Source organism: Myxine glutinosa, chromosome 1 (assembly GCF_964187855.1).
Source record: "Myxine glutinosa chromosome 1, kmMyxGlut1.1, whole genome shotgun sequence".
NCBI lineage: Eukaryota > Metazoa > Chordata > Myxini > Myxiniformes > Myxinidae > Myxine > Myxine glutinosa.
In genome coordinates this window covers 306463814-306482007 of record NC_136261.1, presented here as the reverse complement: position 1 = coordinate 306482007, position 18194 = coordinate 306463814, and the positions used below count along the sequence as shown (strand labels likewise).

The 18194-nt window shown below is 44.6% G+C and overlaps 1 protein-coding gene across 7 annotated transcripts in view; it reads right to left on the bottom strand.

The window, feature by feature from the left end:
- Window positions 1-589: 589 nt before the first annotated feature.
- Window positions 590-18194, bottom strand: part of LOC137439651 (plexin-B1) — a 275900-nt gene continuing 258295 nt past the window's right edge. For 5 of the 7 annotated variants that reach the window (XM_068135623.2, XM_078768386.1, XM_068135639.2 and 2 more), the window contains 4 exons: window positions 14028-14092; window positions 13868-13943; window positions 9888-9962; window positions 590-2558 (listed from right to left, as the gene is read on the bottom strand). In XM_068135623.2, the coding sequence (XP_067991724.2) occupies window positions 2454-2558; window positions 9888-9962; window positions 13868-13943; window positions 14028-14092 (321 nt within the window). In that variant the 3' untranslated portion in view covers window positions 590-2453. The remainder of the gene's footprint in view (window positions 2559-9887; window positions 9963-13867; window positions 13944-14027; window positions 14093-18194) is intronic. The other 2 variants (XM_078768394.1, XM_078768391.1) reach the window with 1 other exon arrangement.

The window sequence follows — 18194 nt, the reverse complement described above, 5'->3', positions numbered from 1 at the left end:
CATTAACATATTTTATTCCCCATGGAGAGTTCTTTAAAATGAGCCATGTCTCAATTTTTTTTTCTATGCGGCGCCTTCGGAGATATAGAGGGGCGCAGGGTAAGTATTCTATGAATACCATCTCGTTGTTTTATGTGTCCGTTTATGTCTTTTGTGTTTTATGTGCTAATGTGTGTTCAATGTGCTAGCACTTACACGAGCCTCGATCTTGTATACAATTTTTTTTTTTTTTTTTCCAAATTTAGATGAGGAAATGAAAGATTATATTCACGTGACATTCTCATTGCCACAGTGCGAGACAAACAAGGAGAAAAAAATTGATTTTTCTTTTCCAGGACATGTGTTTTAGCGTCACAGAAAAGTGCATGGTAAAGGGGTACAACCCAAACCATTTGGCCTGCAGCAAACTAAAGCTGTGGTGTACAAGTATGGACCATCAGTTTTAATTGTGGCTCATTTGTGGTGCACCGATAAATAAAATTAACCGATTGAACACATTTGAAGAAACAAATACTACACCAGGCCTTTAGTTTGTGGAACACTGTCATGGCAGAGCGATTTTATAAACAATAAAAAAAAAGGAAACGGCTTACTTTTTTAATATTTAAACTTTTATTATTGAAGCATTCAAAAGGAACACAGAAAAGAGCATTATTATTAAATCTCTCAAAATAAGTATGTACATCTCAACTGATTTACAGCATAGGCACTCATACAATTACAAATTGTAATTTATACATTAGGGATCTAGATTTTGAAAAAAAGAAAGAAATTAAATGACTGATGACAGTCTTTGGCAAGAAACAAAAACGAATTGATTTATAGTATCCAAAAGCCATAAAAACAGACATTTTCACCACTTTCGAAAGTTCGGTGGCTTGATCTTTGATTGGATGGGTGTACGGCAGCAAGCAACGTTTCCTAAATGGCTACCGAAGAACCCTGTCGGCGTTGATTCATCATGAGATGGAAGTTCTCCATCCAACCATGAGCACAAATGGCACTTGACAAAGAAAGGTAAAAATTCCCAAGGTGGAAAGCCTTTTGTGACTGAAGTCACAGCAGTGTGCAATATGAAGTGATGATCTTTGCAAATTGCACGACTTTTGAACCTGGGCAACCCTACCTGCCTGTCAAAATACACATACAATCACGCCAAAGCAAATGATACATTGACCTGTTAAAATTGCCAAATCACGATGAAATGATCACAAATATAGGTTTGAGTGCACCTTTGTATCAGGTAATAATGTAAAATTATCGGCAATGTGGGAAGCACATGGTCCCAAGAGTACAGAAAGACAGCATTCCATACAGCACATCTCCAACAAATGCAACAGATGCAACAGATGCTGAGCCCACGGCCAACAGTGTGATGTCTGCGCATGTGGTGGGATTAGATGTTTTAGTCTATCCCTGGTCCCTCCCACCTCCCCCTCTCCTCCACCCCCCCCCCCCCCCCCAGTTAAATCTAACCTATATCCCAGTGTAAAAGTGATTATGTGTACAAGTGTCCGCCACGCAACATGTCACAAAGAATGAGCGAGAGCGAGTTAATGCGAAGGTTGTCTTAAAATACACTTTAACTGAAGCCTTCTTGTTTTTAAATAAGGGCTGCAAATAAATACGTGTTTAGTAACTATATCATCTTTTTCAAGTTAATTACCGATTTATACACCCAGAACTGCCATAGTGCTAAGTTTTCACAATGTGCACCAGGGAAAAAAGGCCTCAAAATATGACTTTCTTAGAAACACAGGCCAGACACTTCATAAGCGCAGCCTAATTCCAGTCAAATTCTTGTCCCATCCACCTCCAAGTGCAGACAGGACAGGCACCGTCCACCTCCAAGTGCAGACAGGGCCGGCACCGTCCACCTCCAAGTGCAGACAGGGCCGGCACCGTCCACCTCCAAGTGCAGACAGGGCCGGCACCGTCCACCTCCAAGTGCAGACAGGGCCGGCACCGTCCACCTCCAAGTGCAGACAGGGCCGGCACCGTCCACCTCCAAGTGCAGACAGGGCCGGCACCGTCCACCTCCAAGTGCAGACAGGGCCGGCACCGTCCACCTCCAAGTGCAGACAGGGCCGGCACCGTCCACCTCCAAGTGCAGACAGGGCCGGCACCGTCCACCTCCAAGTGCAGACAGGGCCGGCACCGTCCACCTCCAAGTGCAGACAGGGCCGGCACCGTCCACCTCCAAGTGCAGACAGGACCGGTACAGTCCACCTCCAAATGCAGACAGAAACGGCCCTGTCCACCTCCAACTGCAGATAGGACCGGACCCGTCCTATAACCCAAGACAGGTCTGGTTCCAGACACACCTTGGTCATAATCCATAAAAAGCTGGCCTTAAACTCCAGACTTGATCCAGTACTTCTCCATTTGCAGACATGACCAGTGCCTTCTGTAAATTAAGTTCCAATGTCCACCTGAGTTACCAAGAGATCTGTTCAGACTTCGGTAACCTTGTTTTCTACTTCAGCAGCAACCTGCTGTAGTCGATATGCCAACTCTATTTTCTGTGCAGCCTCATTCGACTCCAGTGCACTGATGATCTGAATCACACATCAAAGCATACTTCAGTGAACCAGTGCAAAGTATGTCCTTCATTGTCAATTCTATAAATTCAATCATATGACATAAATAGACTGGAACATACAAGCAAAAGGCTCAAAAAATATGCGTAGGTTAAATGACAGCACAGCACAGACATTGTCAGAACCCAAAGGAAGGCCTGGTCAAGACCACAAAGAGCTGATGTATATTGTTACGGTTTTGTGGACCAGCATTCTCCAAAGGAATGGCACCCAACATACAGGTTCTCCCGAGTTAGTTATGTTATGACCTCTGCCACCAAATGTGGATGGAGGTTATGTCTTCACCCCTGTCTGTCTGTTTGTTTGTCTGTGAACTAAATATCTCAAAAGGTTGTGCACGGATTCGGACGAAATTTGGCAGAGATGTAGCGTATGTCACAAGGACGAAATGATTAGATTTTCATAAAGATCCGGATTCGGATCCGGCTTGTAGAATTTTTAAAGTGATCCTTCACCATTGGGAGATGGGGCCGAAAACGATACATAGCAGGATCTCAAAAAGTTATGGATGGATTTGGACGAAACTTGGTGGACCAGTTGCATGTCTGACAAGGAAAAATAGATTCGATTTTGGTGAAGATCTGAATATGGATCTGAATATGAGCATTATTTAATTTTTAAGTGATTCTTCACCATTGAGTGATATGGCCAACCAGACGGATGTATGCTCTCTAATGAGTGCTGTTCTAGTTTTTTAAATGATTCTTCACCATTGCGGGATAGGCCATAAACGATATATAGCACGGTATCTAAAAAAGTTGTGGACGGATTCGGACAAAACTTGGTGGAGGGGTTGCGAGTGTCACAAGGAAGAATTGGTTCAATTTTGGTGAAGATCCAGATCCGGATCCGGCTCGTAGAATATTTTAAGTGATTCTTCACCATTGGAAGATAAGGCTAAAACCGACGTACAGCAGAATACCTCAAAGCAGAATACATTTCCTTCTCTGCTCTTATTCGTTGTTCTTATTTGTTCGTTCGTTCTTCAACCACGTTGTTCGTGATTACGTGATCGCGTTGTTAAAAATGTTTAAACTTTCCCCTGAAGAACTGTATTCTGTCGTATATTATAACACCTTTTTCTTCTTCTTCTATAAAAGGATGCTTTCGACTTGCTCACAAAATCTATTCATTCCAAAACAAAATTCCATCTCTTACAGTTCCTTTTTTCTACATTCCCGAAACTCTCCAGCACTCCACCCATCCTTCAGCGTCCTCAAACGTATTTTTGACTCAAAGGTCTCAAGAAACTCATTTTGCAATAAATGTTCGTTTCCCATTAATCGTACACTTTTCAAAATCCAATCTCACCCCTCCCCTCCAAATCTTCCCCATCACCGCTTCCCTCCAAAACTTCCCCATCACCCCTCCCCTCCAAAACTTCCCCATCACCCCTCCCCTCCAAATCTACACCCTTGCCCATCCCCTCCAAATTTTCCCCATCACACATCTCTTTCAAATATTCCCCCTTGCTCCTCCCCTCCAAATCTTCCCCATCACCCATCCCTTTCAAATCTTCCCCCTTGCCCCTCCCCTCCAAATCTTCCCCATCACCCCTTCCCACCAAAACTTCCCCATCACCCCTCCCCTCCAAAACTTCCCCATCACCCCTTCCCTCCAAATCTACCCCCTTGCCCCTCCCCTCCAAATCTTCCCCATCACCCATCTCTTTCAAATCTTCCCCCTTGCCCCTCTCCTCCAAATCTTCCCCATCACCCCTTCCCTCCAAAACCTCCCCATCACCCCTCCCCTCCAAAACTTCCCCATCACCCCTCCCCTCCAAATCTACCCCCTTGCCTCTCCCCTCCAAATCTTCCCCATCACCCATCTCTTTCAAATCTTCCCCCTTGCCCCTCCCCTCCAAATCTTCCCCATCACCCATCCCTTTCAAATCTCCCACCTTGCCCCTTCCCTCCTAAACTCCCCCCACACCCCTCCCCTCCAAGACTCTCCCTCGCTCCTCCCCTCCTGGATTCCCCTCTCATCCCTCCTCCTCAAAGCGTCCTCCCCGCTTCCTCCCCCTTCCAACTTTCACCTTCATCTCCCCCAACCTTCTGCCTCGCTCTTCCCCCATCTCAAATAACACTTCACTGTGCCTCACCCAATCACCATCAAACCTTTTTTCCACCCCATTCTTCCCTTTCTCCAAGCTCTTCTGAAATCTCTGACACACCTTCAACAGCTCTCCCTACCTCTTCCACATCTTACCCTACCCCTACCCCCCCTCCCCCCCTGTTCTGTATCCGATGCTCCCCCTTCCTCTTCATTAACGGTATGGACCTCAAACATCCGGGGCCTTCGCTCAAACTTGACTGATCTCTCCATGCAGGTTGCTTCTGACAAACCAGACGTGATCTGCTTAACATAAACTTTCCTCCTCCATGATGTCTCTGATTCCTTGGTATCTCTCCCAGGTTACTCCCTCCTCCGGTATGATAGACCTGAGCCTCGTCTTGGAGGTGGGGTTGCTATCTTTATTTAAAAAACTCTCTTCCTCACTCGCCCTGCACTGCCCTCTCTCCACCTCACCCCCAGGTATACCTTTGGCTACGGCTTCCCCTTCGCTCCCACCTTTTGTTCATGTGTGTTGTACCGTCCACCAAACAGTGATGACTCCATCTACATCTCGCTGTCTGATAATATGGACCAACTTCTATCTACCCATCCCAACTCTCTCTTCCTCATATGTGGTGATTTCAATTCTCACCATGCCAGTTGGCTGGGCATGGGTACCTCTCTCACCAGCCAAGGCTCTTCAGCAAAGGACTGCTGTGACTCACTGGGACTGACACAATCCGTCAATTTCCCGACCCGGATCTCAGTCAACGGAGCATCTTCTCTTCTGGACTTAGTTATGAATAACTTCCCTGAAAATGTCTGCTGCTCTTCTTCTGCTCCAATCGGCTCATCTGATCATGTGCTTGTTAAAGTAGACATCTCCCTGACCATTCTCAGAGAGCCTCCTCAGCGTCGACGAGTCTGGCATTTCACTCAGGCCAACTGGCACAGTCTTCAAGCAGCCATCAATCATCTGGACTGGTCTCGCATCTCTACCGCCTCTGACATCAACTCATCCTGGGAATTCTTCCAAAGTAAATTGCTCTCTCTCATGCACAGATTTATCCCATCTCGTCTTCAGTTGTCATACCCTTCCTCCCGTCCATGGTACACGGAATCTTGTGGTGAGGCTGTTGCCCAGAAACAACTTGCTTTCGTCCCCTGGAAAGCAAATCCAACGGAAGGAAATCTCATTTCCTTTCACAAAGCCCGAAACAAGTGTGTGTCCACCCTCAGGAGAGCCAGGAAACAATATCTCTCCGTTCTCAAGACCGAACTCTCTTATCTGTCTCCCTCTTCCAAATCCTGGTGGCGTCTGGTCAAATCTGTTTCTGGTGTTTGTTCCCCCTCCATCCCCTCCCTCACCTCAAACGGCTACACGGCTGACTCCGCACGTGAAAAAGCTGAATGCCTCAACTCTGTGTTTGCCTCTAAATCTTGTGTCCCAAACCCATCCCTCTCTGTACCCACAGTACCCTGTCATACCCAGCTGCTCCTGGACTCTGTGTCCTTTCCTCCTGACAAGGTGGAAAAGTTTCTGTCAACCCTCGACTCTGATTCTGAAACTGGACCTGACGGCATCAGCCCACGGGTCCTAAAATCCTGTTCTTCCGCTCTTTCACTCCTTCTCTCTGTTCTCTTCACCCTCTCTTTTGCTCAAGGCGATCTGCCATCTGCTTGGAAATCAGCCAAGATCACCGCTTTGCACAAAAAAGGTGCAAAAACAGATCCTAGCAACTACAGACCAATCAGCCTTCTCCCAATTATCAGCAAAGTCATGGAATCCATCATTGCTTCAGATATGAAATCTTTCCTCTTCTCCAATGGCTTGATCTCTGATCATCAATTTGGTTTCAGACCTGGTCACTCTACTCTGGACATGCTGCTTCTGCTTTCTCAACAATGGATGGAGGTCCTCAATGCCAAACACGAAATTAGAGCTGTCTCCCTTGACATATCACGTGCCTTCGATACGGTCTGGCACCCCGCTCTGCTCACCAAACCCTCCTCCTTTGGTATCCATGGAAATCTCCACGCATGGCTGGCGGACTTCCTCTCTAGTCGTAGTCAACGTGTGGCCCTGAATGGGTTTCTCTCATCTCCTCTTCCTGTTCAGGCTGGAGTTCCCCAAGGCAGTGTTCTGGGCCCTGTGCTTTTTCTGGTCTTCATCAATGATCTCTCTGACTCTCTTGAAAATCCTCTCAATCTCTTTGCTAATGACTCTACTCTATGTCGCTCCATTCCTCATCCCTCGGATCGGCAGACTGCAGCCTCCTCAGTCTCTGCAGACCTGGACAAAATCACAGACTGGGCAAACAAGTGGAACATGTCTTTCAATCCTGACAAATCTCACACTCTTACGATTTCTCTCCAAAAAGACCGACTGGCCAACCCTCCCATCCACTTTCTGAATAATCCTCTCGAAGAAGTTCTGTCACTCAAGCTTTTGGGTCTCACTATCTGCCATGATCTTTCCTGGGAAAACCACATTTCAAATCTGGCCTCCAAAGCCAGTCGCCGACTGGGCATCCTCCGTCGTGCGAAGTCCTTCCTTGGCACACCTGAGCTCCTCACCACATACAAGGCTTTCATCCGCAGCTCAATGGAATACTGCTCTCCCCTCTGGGCTGGTGCTCCTGCCTCACACCTAGCTCGTCTTCACGCTGTTGAAACCAAAGCGTTCAGAATCATTGGAATCTCCCGCGATGAAGCTAACTCCAAGGGCCTTTCACTCACTCACCGCAGGCAGGTTGGTGGTCTTTCCGTCTTCTACCGACTCCTCTCTGGCCTTGCCCCCCCCCAGCTCTCTCTGGGCTCTGTCCCCCAAATATTCCTACAGGTCGCACAAGATCTGCCTGCAACCCTCTTATGGTTAAACTGCCAAAATCAAGACTCTGCTCACCTTCACTCCTTCATTCCTCTTTTCTCCCACCTCTGGAACAAACTCCCTCACTCTCTTCAATCCCACTCCACCCTCCAGGTCTTTATAACAGCTGTTCACCACCATCTCTTATCTTCCCCCATCCAAAACCTTGATCTTTTCTACCCCCGCTAATTTCACCCCAAATCCACTTTTTTGAAATACCAACTTCTGTCCTGGAAGTCCTTGGTGTCGTTGTGTTTTATACTTCTCCCCCTTCTCACGCCTCCTCCCCCCAAGCCCTCTCCCTCCCACACATCTCCCTGCTCTCAAATGTTGTGTTTGTGTGCTTCCCCTTCTCTCCCCATCTTGTTTTCCGTTCCCTCTTTTTATATATTTTGTTTGTCTGGTTGATTTGTTTGTGAAATAAATGTTAGCTCTTTCACGAGCCTCGATTCTGTATACAAAAAAAAGAAAAAAAAAGAAAAAAAAAGTTGTGGACCGAGTTGGATGAAACTTGGTGGACAGGTCATGTGTTTGACAAGGACTAATTGATTCGATTTTGGTGAAGATCTGAATATGGATTCTGATGCGAGGGTTACTTAATTTTTTAAGTGATTCTTCACCATTGAGAGATTGGGTGAAAAGCGATATATAACATGATATTTAAAATAAGTTGTGGACGAGTTATGACTAAACTTGGTGGATGAGTTGGTTAGGTGACAAGAACAAGCCGATTCGATTTTGGTTCAGGTCCAAATCCAGATCTGGCCTATCACTGAGATACAAAACAGACTGTTCAGACTGGCGGAGGTATCGGTAGGAGGCACTCTACCGATTGCCGTTCTAGTTTCCTTATTAAACGTTCAGATATCCTCCTTTCTGGGCCGTGGGTTTCACGGGTCAATATGCGTTGTGTGGGATTAGCTAGGGATTGTCTCTCTTTTTATTCATGTCCTGTAAATGGATAAGTTGTGTGTGTGTGTGTGTGTGTGTGTGTGTGTGTGTGTGTGTGTGTGTGTGTGTGTGTGTGTGTGTGTGTGTGTGTGTGTGCGCGTGCGTGCGTGGCATACTTTTTGTGTCTATTAATTACGTACGTGTATTAATTAATTACGTACTATTAAAATGTACCTTGTAACTATTTAGACTGCTGAGACCCCTTCGACCTTTGAAGACCTTTGAAGACCCTTTAAGACCCTTCAGATCCTTAAGAACCCAAAGACCCCTCAAGACCCAGAGGACCCAAAAGTCCCTAAGGACCCAAAACACCAATAAGACCCAAAAGTCCCCGAAGTCCCAAAAGACCCAGAAGTTAGGGGTTTCGTTTCAAAAATGTGGGTGAGGAAATGTATGTGAACATTCAAAGCAATGGGTTTATTGTATGTACAGCAGGGAAGGACATAAGACATGCAATGGCAAGGATTTGTGCAGATGCAGCAATGTACAGTAGCAAAAAGACACCGTGCAGAGCGAAACCGCTAATTATCCCCTGAGTGCAATCTTATTAACTAATACAACATTGGTGCCATTTCAGAATCACACTGGCAGAGTTTGAGAGAGAGAGGGATAGATAGATAGAGATATTGTGGTTGGTTTGTCCTCTACCTCAACACACGAGGACCGTCATGTCATTTGCCTCCCCGTGCTATGGATTGGATAAATGGGGGAAATGCTGGTCGAGTTATTTTAGTTATAGATTGGCTAATTCCTGATCCGCTGCTCCCAGCGCTTCCTTGCTTGACATTCAGCATTTAAAAGGTTAAGAGCATGGACAATCCCTATAGGTTGGCATCCATGGGGAGGAAGAAATTCCTCCTTAGGAAATGTCCCGCTGAGTGTGGTGAGAAAAGCTGTGCTATCATTTGTGACGTCAATAACACTCAGAGCACCACAAGAAGTGATGGAATTCCACCCTAAGCTCAGTGGCTGTGTTTGTCTCGTCCAACAGTCTTTTTATGTCGCATATGTTCGTCTGTATGTCCATGTGTATGTGTGGTAGCTCCACTGCGAGCCTTAGATCATGTAAAAAAGAAACAGGCTGGACAAGATGTCAATATGGGAGCCAAGAACAAAAGCCACACTTGTGCAAACAATATTTCACAGCCTTTTCTTCATCACTAAAATACTGCCTCAAATTATAATAATATGTTCCCTTTCACAAAATTTCAATCCAGGAGGAGACCATTGGGCCCTTCAAGACTGCAGTGGTTGCCAACTTATGGTTGTCTATGCTCCATAATTTTAAAATTCTGGGCCTCAAAAGCAAGGACACACGAAGAGAACTGTGGAAGGAAGGGACATTGTCATTTTGTGTACAAGTTTATGAAATATTAGGCCACGTATATTGTCCCTCGGGGTGTCCCGCTCACCTCATCGTAATACTTGATGACGTACTTGTACAACTCGTGCAAAGCGACAATGGAGTTGAGCTCATGGGAGTGTGCCTGTAGGAATATCAGCAAGAAATTAGAAGAAATAGTATAAAGGGGGGAAAAAAAAGAAGAAGAATCTTGTAGATGTAGAGTCTCAAAGGAGGACAAGTTTGGAAAAAATTGATTCGAAAAAGGTCTCCTTACAGCACGTTGATGGTTTTACAGAGGTCACATTTAAATTATCATTATTTAGTGCAACGATGCTTCTCATTTGAGACACGAAAACAATGTGACCACTGTCGAACAGCATTCTTGCCATCGTTTTATTAGCAACAGGAGAAGTGGTAGAGTAGATGTAGATAGATGTGTGGCCTACACATAATGAAACAAAGTGATGGAGGATACGGGTGGAGCAGGAGAATAGTTCCATAGGGCATTACCACCGCATTTTCTTTTTGCAAGTTTCCAAGCAACATGAGATCACACATGCCTATATTTTGTTCAAACACCAATAATTCCATACAAGTCTCTACATGAGGGTCTGAGGATTACAGCAATCCACACAAAAGTATCCTTACAGTGACGACATTGCACTGTTGTCAATGCCCCATTCACAGAACAAACTGGCATGCACCAATAGGTGGTATTCTTCTTCTCTCGTATACAGCATAGGGCTGTGGGGGGTTATTGACTCCGGGTGCGGATGTGCTGTTCATGCAATACCCTGAGTAGATTAGGGAGGAATTTGGAATTTGGCCAGGGTGCTAGTGATAGCTCACCTACTCTTCCTGAAGCACACCGAGGGATCTTTAATGTCCACCAATGCTGGCAGAAGGAATGCCCAGTTTAACGTCCATCCGAGGGACGGCACATACATTGATGGATCACACTGCCTGTGAAAAACCGCAATGACAGTTTATAGCTGGGCCGAGATTCAAACCAAGGTTACACAGCTTAGATGGGAGTTTGTGTTCCTCTAGGCCACCCTGCCAGCCATACCAGTGAGTCACAGCACGTGAAAAACATGGCCCTTCACCGTTTCGTGCAAGCCACTCAAATATGCAGCAAACCACAAATTGATGGCAGCTAAAGCAGTACCAGGGGTGGATCCAGGAATTTCAAGACGTGGGGGTGCATGAAACTATAGTGCTGGGGAGGGGGGGGTTAAGGGGTGTCTGGGGGTCCTCCCCCAGGATTAAAAAAAAAAATTGATCGTCAGAAACGGCATTTCGTGCGTTCTTGGAAGTTTCTGCAGTTCCTTGCGTTCTTCCCTGGTCCAACAGTTCAGCAGATTCGCGATGACTAATGGTCAGATGGAGGAACTGGTGAAACGACTTGCCCAGCTGTTCCTTCTGCTATAAATTGGTGTGTGTGTGTGGGGGGGGGGCATGTTTTTTGTGTAGTTCTACTTGAGCTTTCCGATATGGAATTTATGATTTGTGTAGTTCCCGCGAAATGATTGTTATGATCTCCTGAGTTAATTAGGCTAATTAACTACAAATAGTCCAGAAGAATTCCCATGTTTCTAAACGCACGCCATGTTAAGGTGTATAGAGCAGCTTAATAGGTCCTTCCATGGCATGCCATTCGCATTACTAAATAAATAACAAAAACAATGATAACATTTTACAAACCATTTATTCCAACTCAAGCACTATAGCGGGCAGGTATGCTGCAAGGCCATGAAAGCCGATGAAGATTTGGTCCATTTGGACCAACGGGCTCACTCGTAGTGATAAAAGGCCTGTGCACTGCCATAGTGTGAAATGATGGCGATGACAGACTGTGTGCTGGTCAAAGCCCGGCACCGCCATTCGCCGAGGTTGTGAAGCTCAAGGCAGGGGGTTCTCCCCACAAAAGAGATCAGATAGGAATGTGAATTATTTTATTAATCGTAAATTATGCTATTTTGGAATAGATGGCGCTTGTGTTTCTGAATGAAAATGTCACACACATCATGTGGGGATATGGTGAAGTCATGGTGGATGTTCATGAGGGCCAGAGATCCCATCCGACTTTCTCCCATGGAATATCTTAGGTAGGTCTTCAGACGTCGCAGGCAAGAAAATGAGCGTTCGGCCTCACAGGAGCCTACAGGGAGGGTGCATCCAATATGGAGTAGGACTTTGATGGATGGAAATTCGTCTCCATCTACTGCGCAGAAACAATCCATGAATGTGCTTGGAGGCGTGTTGTTGGGCTTCCTTCTCCAAAACATCTGCCAGTCTCCAAGCTCATTTATCAGTCCTGCGGGATGTTCCATGTCGTTTTTCCAACGCAACAGCTTCTGATGTAGGGCTGGAATGTCGCAGGTATCGGAGATTATTGCAGATGGCATCAGCAGAAACAGATCACTACCTTCCCGATTTTCAGCACAGAATCGGCATCGATTTCCTGGCTGAGGTGGTCGAGAAATGGAATACACATGTTTCTGAGGTGCTGTAAAATAATCTGGACACGAGGGCTGTTCCAGGATATTCAGAGCTTATAATGCGCACCCCCTGCACCCTCCTCCTGGATCCGCCGCTGAGCACCACCGTTAACCTATTCTCACCACAACCAGCCACATCATCCCAAATATAAGGAAGATCTTGCAGGGTAATAACGTTTACTAGTTGTGCCATGCACTAGTTGTGCAAGTAATTTCAACCTCATTTACAAATCCAAAGAACAAGGCTGCTCTCATTTCACAGGCAGGTTGGTGGCCTCTTAATGGTTGGAGGGGTAATGCCCTGTTGAACTGTCCTCCCATCCCACCCACCACCGCTCCCCTCACTCTTTGCTTGTTTTACAGTGCTGTATATGTAGGCCACACATCCATACGCCCATACTATCACTTCTCCTGTTGCTAATAAACCAATAACCAGAATGATCTTTACAATGTGAACGTGGCATCTTTGCTTTGCACCATTACCATTACCAACCCAACACACTTACTTGTTGTGTTTCCTTCCTTCCACTCTTCCATTTTTTCCTGTTCGTCAATTCCCTTGCTTATTGTATCGAGCTCTGCTGCTATATCGTCAGTTCATGCACTCTGTCACTTTGCTACTTTGTGAACCTCGAAGAAAAAAAGAAAAGAAAAAAGCACTGCTAATAATAATTAAAAAACAAAAAAACACACCATCTCCTATCAGGTTCTATCGTTACCTGTGATATTATGTACCCCCATTAATCCTATTAACCAAACCCTTTTACTTGCTGTTTACTCCCTTCCTCTCTTCCACTTCTCCTACTCTCTACATTTGTAACTTTCCTTGCTTGAGTCTGCTTGTTGCCCCACATCCCCGATGCCAGTACATAATTGCCTTTTTGCCCCCAGTCACCTCGTTCTTTGGATAGTCAACAAAAAGGATATCTGTATTTAAAAAAAGGATATCTGCAACAAAACCATCAAAACTTAATTTTCTACCAAAAGTTGTTTGATGCAACTCAAGTGACCCTCAAGGGAAGAATGTTACATTGTGTGCTGGCAGCATGAATGAAAACATCAAAATTTTCAGTTTAGAAAACAATTAAGGATTAATATACACCCCCCCCCCCCTCCGCACCCACCTCCGAGAAATGGAGGGAGGTTGAAAGTTGGAACATGTACTTGCAATGTGAGAGTCGTGTATGGTGCACGAATTGGCGAACAAATACAGTTGCTTCGACACATTAATTCATAATTCTAGCAAACAAAAAAAAAGTCATCTCGTCCTTGAAAACAGCACTCAGTTATTTAGGCCTTGCAAAAAGAAAAAAAACATGCTATGACGAGTTTTGCAAGTGAACACTTGGCCTCGTCTGACAATCAGCATTCAACCATGTGACCAAGAGCTCGTTAGAACAAGACTGGGTCCGTTTAAATTGTTGCCGAGATATGCAGATGTGCAAGTGCGCAACTTAGGATATTTTTTATTGAATTTGCCAAGTAAAAAGGTTTTTTTTTTTTCCCCAACGTCAGAAGTCCTTTAAAAGTGCAATTTCTCACGTACCCGCGACTCTTCCGCAAGCTGAGTGTTCATTTCCTGGTCGCTGACTGGAATCATCTGCCGGATGTCACTGTAATACCTGCAAAGACAGAGTATTCATGTGATTGAAGCATTGCGCATGAACAGCGAGCATATGACCACAGCGAGCTGGAGAAGGACTTACTTTTCGACCATCTTCTTATAGCCGTTAATCTCCCTGGCATATAAAAGCTTGTTGATTGGAGAATCCTGTGGGGTTTGCAGAGGAACCAAATAAGAAACGGACCGGGTTGAATTGTGACAAAAATACTTATTTTCACCACCATGAGAGTTCATTCATTCCAGGAGGGATTTCACCATTGTCCCTTATTGTCCCCTCCCTCCCTCCCTTCCTTCCCACCCACCACACCATTCTCCCAAGATTTTCCTTCAGGATAAAATATTTATGTTTGTGATTTCATCAGCAATGCTGTTTGAAATAATTTATTGTGCAATCAGTTGTAGCACAGTGCTGTTGTATCAATGACATTGGATTTTCAATCTCTTCGAGAGTAACCATGTCCGCACAACTCACATCGGACTCGTCAGAAAGTGAATTTGACGAAGATTTTTCTGATGAAGAATCATCTGATTCCGAACGTCAAAATCATTATGTAGAAGATGCTGTCACAGACCATACATGTATGAACCGGAGGTGGAAATTGGGGATGACATCAGTCATTAAATACCTGGCGTACACAACAATTGGGATGACGTCGAAGAAAGACGAGGCAATAACAACTGGTAGGGGAGTAAATCGGAGCTAGAATGTGGTAAATGTGGAGTTTAGTGGTATTTTGATGCAACACTTCTCTGTAATTGTTGTAGTAACTACAACGGGTGCTCGGTAGAGCGCATACCTCCGCCAGGCTGAATAGTTTATGTTTTGTATCCCATTGATAGGCCGGATCTGGATTCGGACCTGAACCAAAATCAAATTGGCTTGTTCTTCTCACCAATCCAACTCATCCACGAAGTTTTTTTTGCTATAATTCATCCACAACGTTTTCAGATGTTATGCCCAGATTTTTGCCTCATCTCTCAATGGTGAATGAATGAATGAATCATTCCTTGCAAACACCTTGGCACACATTCATTCATTCATTCATTCTCAATGGTGAAGAATCACTTTAAAATCTTTTAAACGTTCTAGTGTCCAGATGTACAATGCAATACTAGACGTATAGAATATAGATGCTTATTACAATACTGGATGGGACTATCCTCACAATGAACATGTATATGTAGTGAGTGATTGATGTACAGAAGGTTAATTAACACCAATTGACAACAGCACTGTACATATCGCTGTTTGCCTGTCCCACCCTGGAACATGGAAACAGTCCTTGGAGATTAAAAAAAAATAATTAAGTAAACTGCCGGGACAACAGACAACAGTACATGCATACATGCATATATATATATATATATATACATACACTGATGTCGATATCATTACTCCCGCCAGGGAGTAATGCATTTGATCGTGTCCATGTGTGTGTGTTCGTGTGTTTGTGAACAAGATATCTGGAAAAGTTTTGAACGGATTTGGATGAAAGTTGGTGGGATGATTGCCCTTGGGATAAGGAAGAATTGATTAGTTTTTGGTGAAGCTCAGGATATTATTCCGGATCCAGGAATTTTTTGAAGGATTGTTTACCATTGGAAGATAGGGCTCATTTTTTTAACATTATCTTCTATATATTCTATATTTAACATTGTGATATGAAAATAGTTTTCATATTTGTTGTAAATGTAGTTTAAACTCGTGGTTATGCGTTAGAGCGGTGTATTTATTTAGCAGCGTCGTCTTCAATGTTCATTTTTTTTCTTCTTCGAAAAAAAGACATTCTGTCATTTTAAAACCACCAAAGTGTGTATTCGGTTTCCCCGTTTCATAAAATGTATCGTTTGATACATATAATGCTTTAAAACTGTTTTTTTTTTTTTTTAATCTCAGAAGAGATATCAACATTTACCTCAGCGAATGTCAATCGCGGTGTCAGTATTTGATGAACTTATAAAGACTTAGGTGAGTTATAAGTGTGACAAGCATGTGCACGGGATTCTTCCCAGAAGAATGAGTGGTCGCATTAGCTTGTACAACTTAAAATGAGCGAGTTTTGTTTTGACGTTTGGCCCAGTTTTACATGTTGTATCCCTAAGGAATGAAACGAACGTTTTCCTGGCTTACAATTTTATTTGAAGTCACACATGCCTCAAAATACACTCACTTATATAGAATTGAACGCTGAATCCGAAAATGTAAGTGAAATTGCCTTGTTTTTTTTAAACATTATCTTCTATATATTCTAAATATATATCTGTGCAGTGTCTGTCTTGTGTTGTCACTGAACTACTCCCTCAAACTTTTGTGAAATCGTACTATTCCAACTTGACCCACGGCGGGAGTATGCGCTCTACTGAGTGGCGTTCTAGTTAATGTATTGAATATGTGTATCATTAAAAACTTGCATATTTAAATAAAGGGTGTATGGAACAAAGTTATCATTGAATGATTAATTAGCGTTACGGAACTGCACTGAAAACACCCCTTACCCTCTCCCACCCCCTGAAACACTCCATATAACGCTTGCACATACACCCCGTCACTGTAACACTCTGTATAATGGTTGGACATGCACCCCACCCCGTGTAACACTCTGTATAATGGTTGGACTTGCACCCCACCCCGTGTAACACTCTGTATAATGGTTGGACTTGCACCCCACCCCGTGTAACACTCTGTATAATGGTTGGACTTGCACCCCACCCCCATGACACTCTGTATAATGGTTAGACTTTCACCCCACCCCGTGTAACACTCTGTATAATGGTTGGACTTGCACCCCACCCCCGTGACACTCTGTATAATGGTTAGACTTTCACCCCACCCCGTGTAACACTCTGTATAATGGTTAGACTTTCACCCCACCCCGTGTAACACTCTGTATAATGGTTGGACTTGCACCCCACCCCCATGACACTCTGTATAATGGTTAGACTTTCACCCCACCCCGTGTAACACTCTGTATAATGGTTGGACTTGCACCCCACCCCCGTGACACTCTGTATAATGGTTGGACTTTCACCCCACCCCGTGTAACACTCTGTATAATGGTTGGACTTGCACCCCACCCCCGTAACACTCTGTATAATGGTTGGACTTGCACCCCACCCCCCTGCAACACTCCGTAGAATGCTTGGACATACACCCCACCCCCCGGTAACACTATGTATAATGCTTGGACATACACCCCACCCCCCTGTAACACTACATATAACGCTTGAAAATGCACCCCACATACACTGGGGGTGGGGAGGCTGGGAAATGCGAATGTCTCTGCTTTTCGATTAAACCCGTCAGCGAAGTGACTGGCAGGATTGAAATCAAAACGAGAAATCTGTTACAACCTGCACAGAGCAGCAGGTCAAATAGTTACACCACATTGATGAAGTAGTAAAAAAAGTAAGTGGGTAAACCTAAACTATACGACAGTCATTTGAGGCAATAGAGCAGCTGAAGCTGAAGCCGTCGCTAAGTCTGGGCTTTGACTGGGCCACTCAAGGACTTCCACATTCTTCCTAAGAAGCCATTCTAGTGTTGCTTTGGCTGTATGATTGGGGTAATTGTCATGTTGGAACATAAATATTCGCCGCAGTCTTTTGCACTCTGAAACAAGTTATCTTCAAGGATTTTCCTGTATTTGGCTGCATTCATTGTTCCCTCTATCCTCACAAGTCTCCCATTCCCTGCCATTGAAATGCATCCCCATAGCATGATGCTACCACCACCATGCTTCACGGTGGTGATGGTGTTAGGCCAAATATTTCAATTTTCGTCGCTTCAGACCACAAAATGTTTTGCCTCATGCTCTCAAGAATCTTTCACGTGTCTTTTTGCATACTCTAGGTATGCTGTCATGTGCCCTTTTCTCAGGAGTGGCTTCCATCTGCCTCTCTCCCATATAGCCTAGATTTGTGAAAAGCTGCATAATTGTTGTCCTTCCGATAGGTTCTTCCGTCTCAGTCAAGGAACTGTGCGATTCTCTCAGTGGTCATTGGGGTCATGGTCACATCCCTGACCAAGGTCCTTCTTGCCCGAACGCTCAGTTTGGTCGGACGTCCAGCCCTAGGAAGAGTCTGGATAGTTCCATATTCTTTCCATTTCCTAATGATGGAGCTCACTGTGCTCTTGGGAACTTTCAACACTCCAGAAATTGTTTTATACCCTTCCCCAGATCTATGTCTCCTCACAATTATATCTTGGAGTTCTAGGGACAATTCCTTGGACTTCATGGGAAAGTTTGCA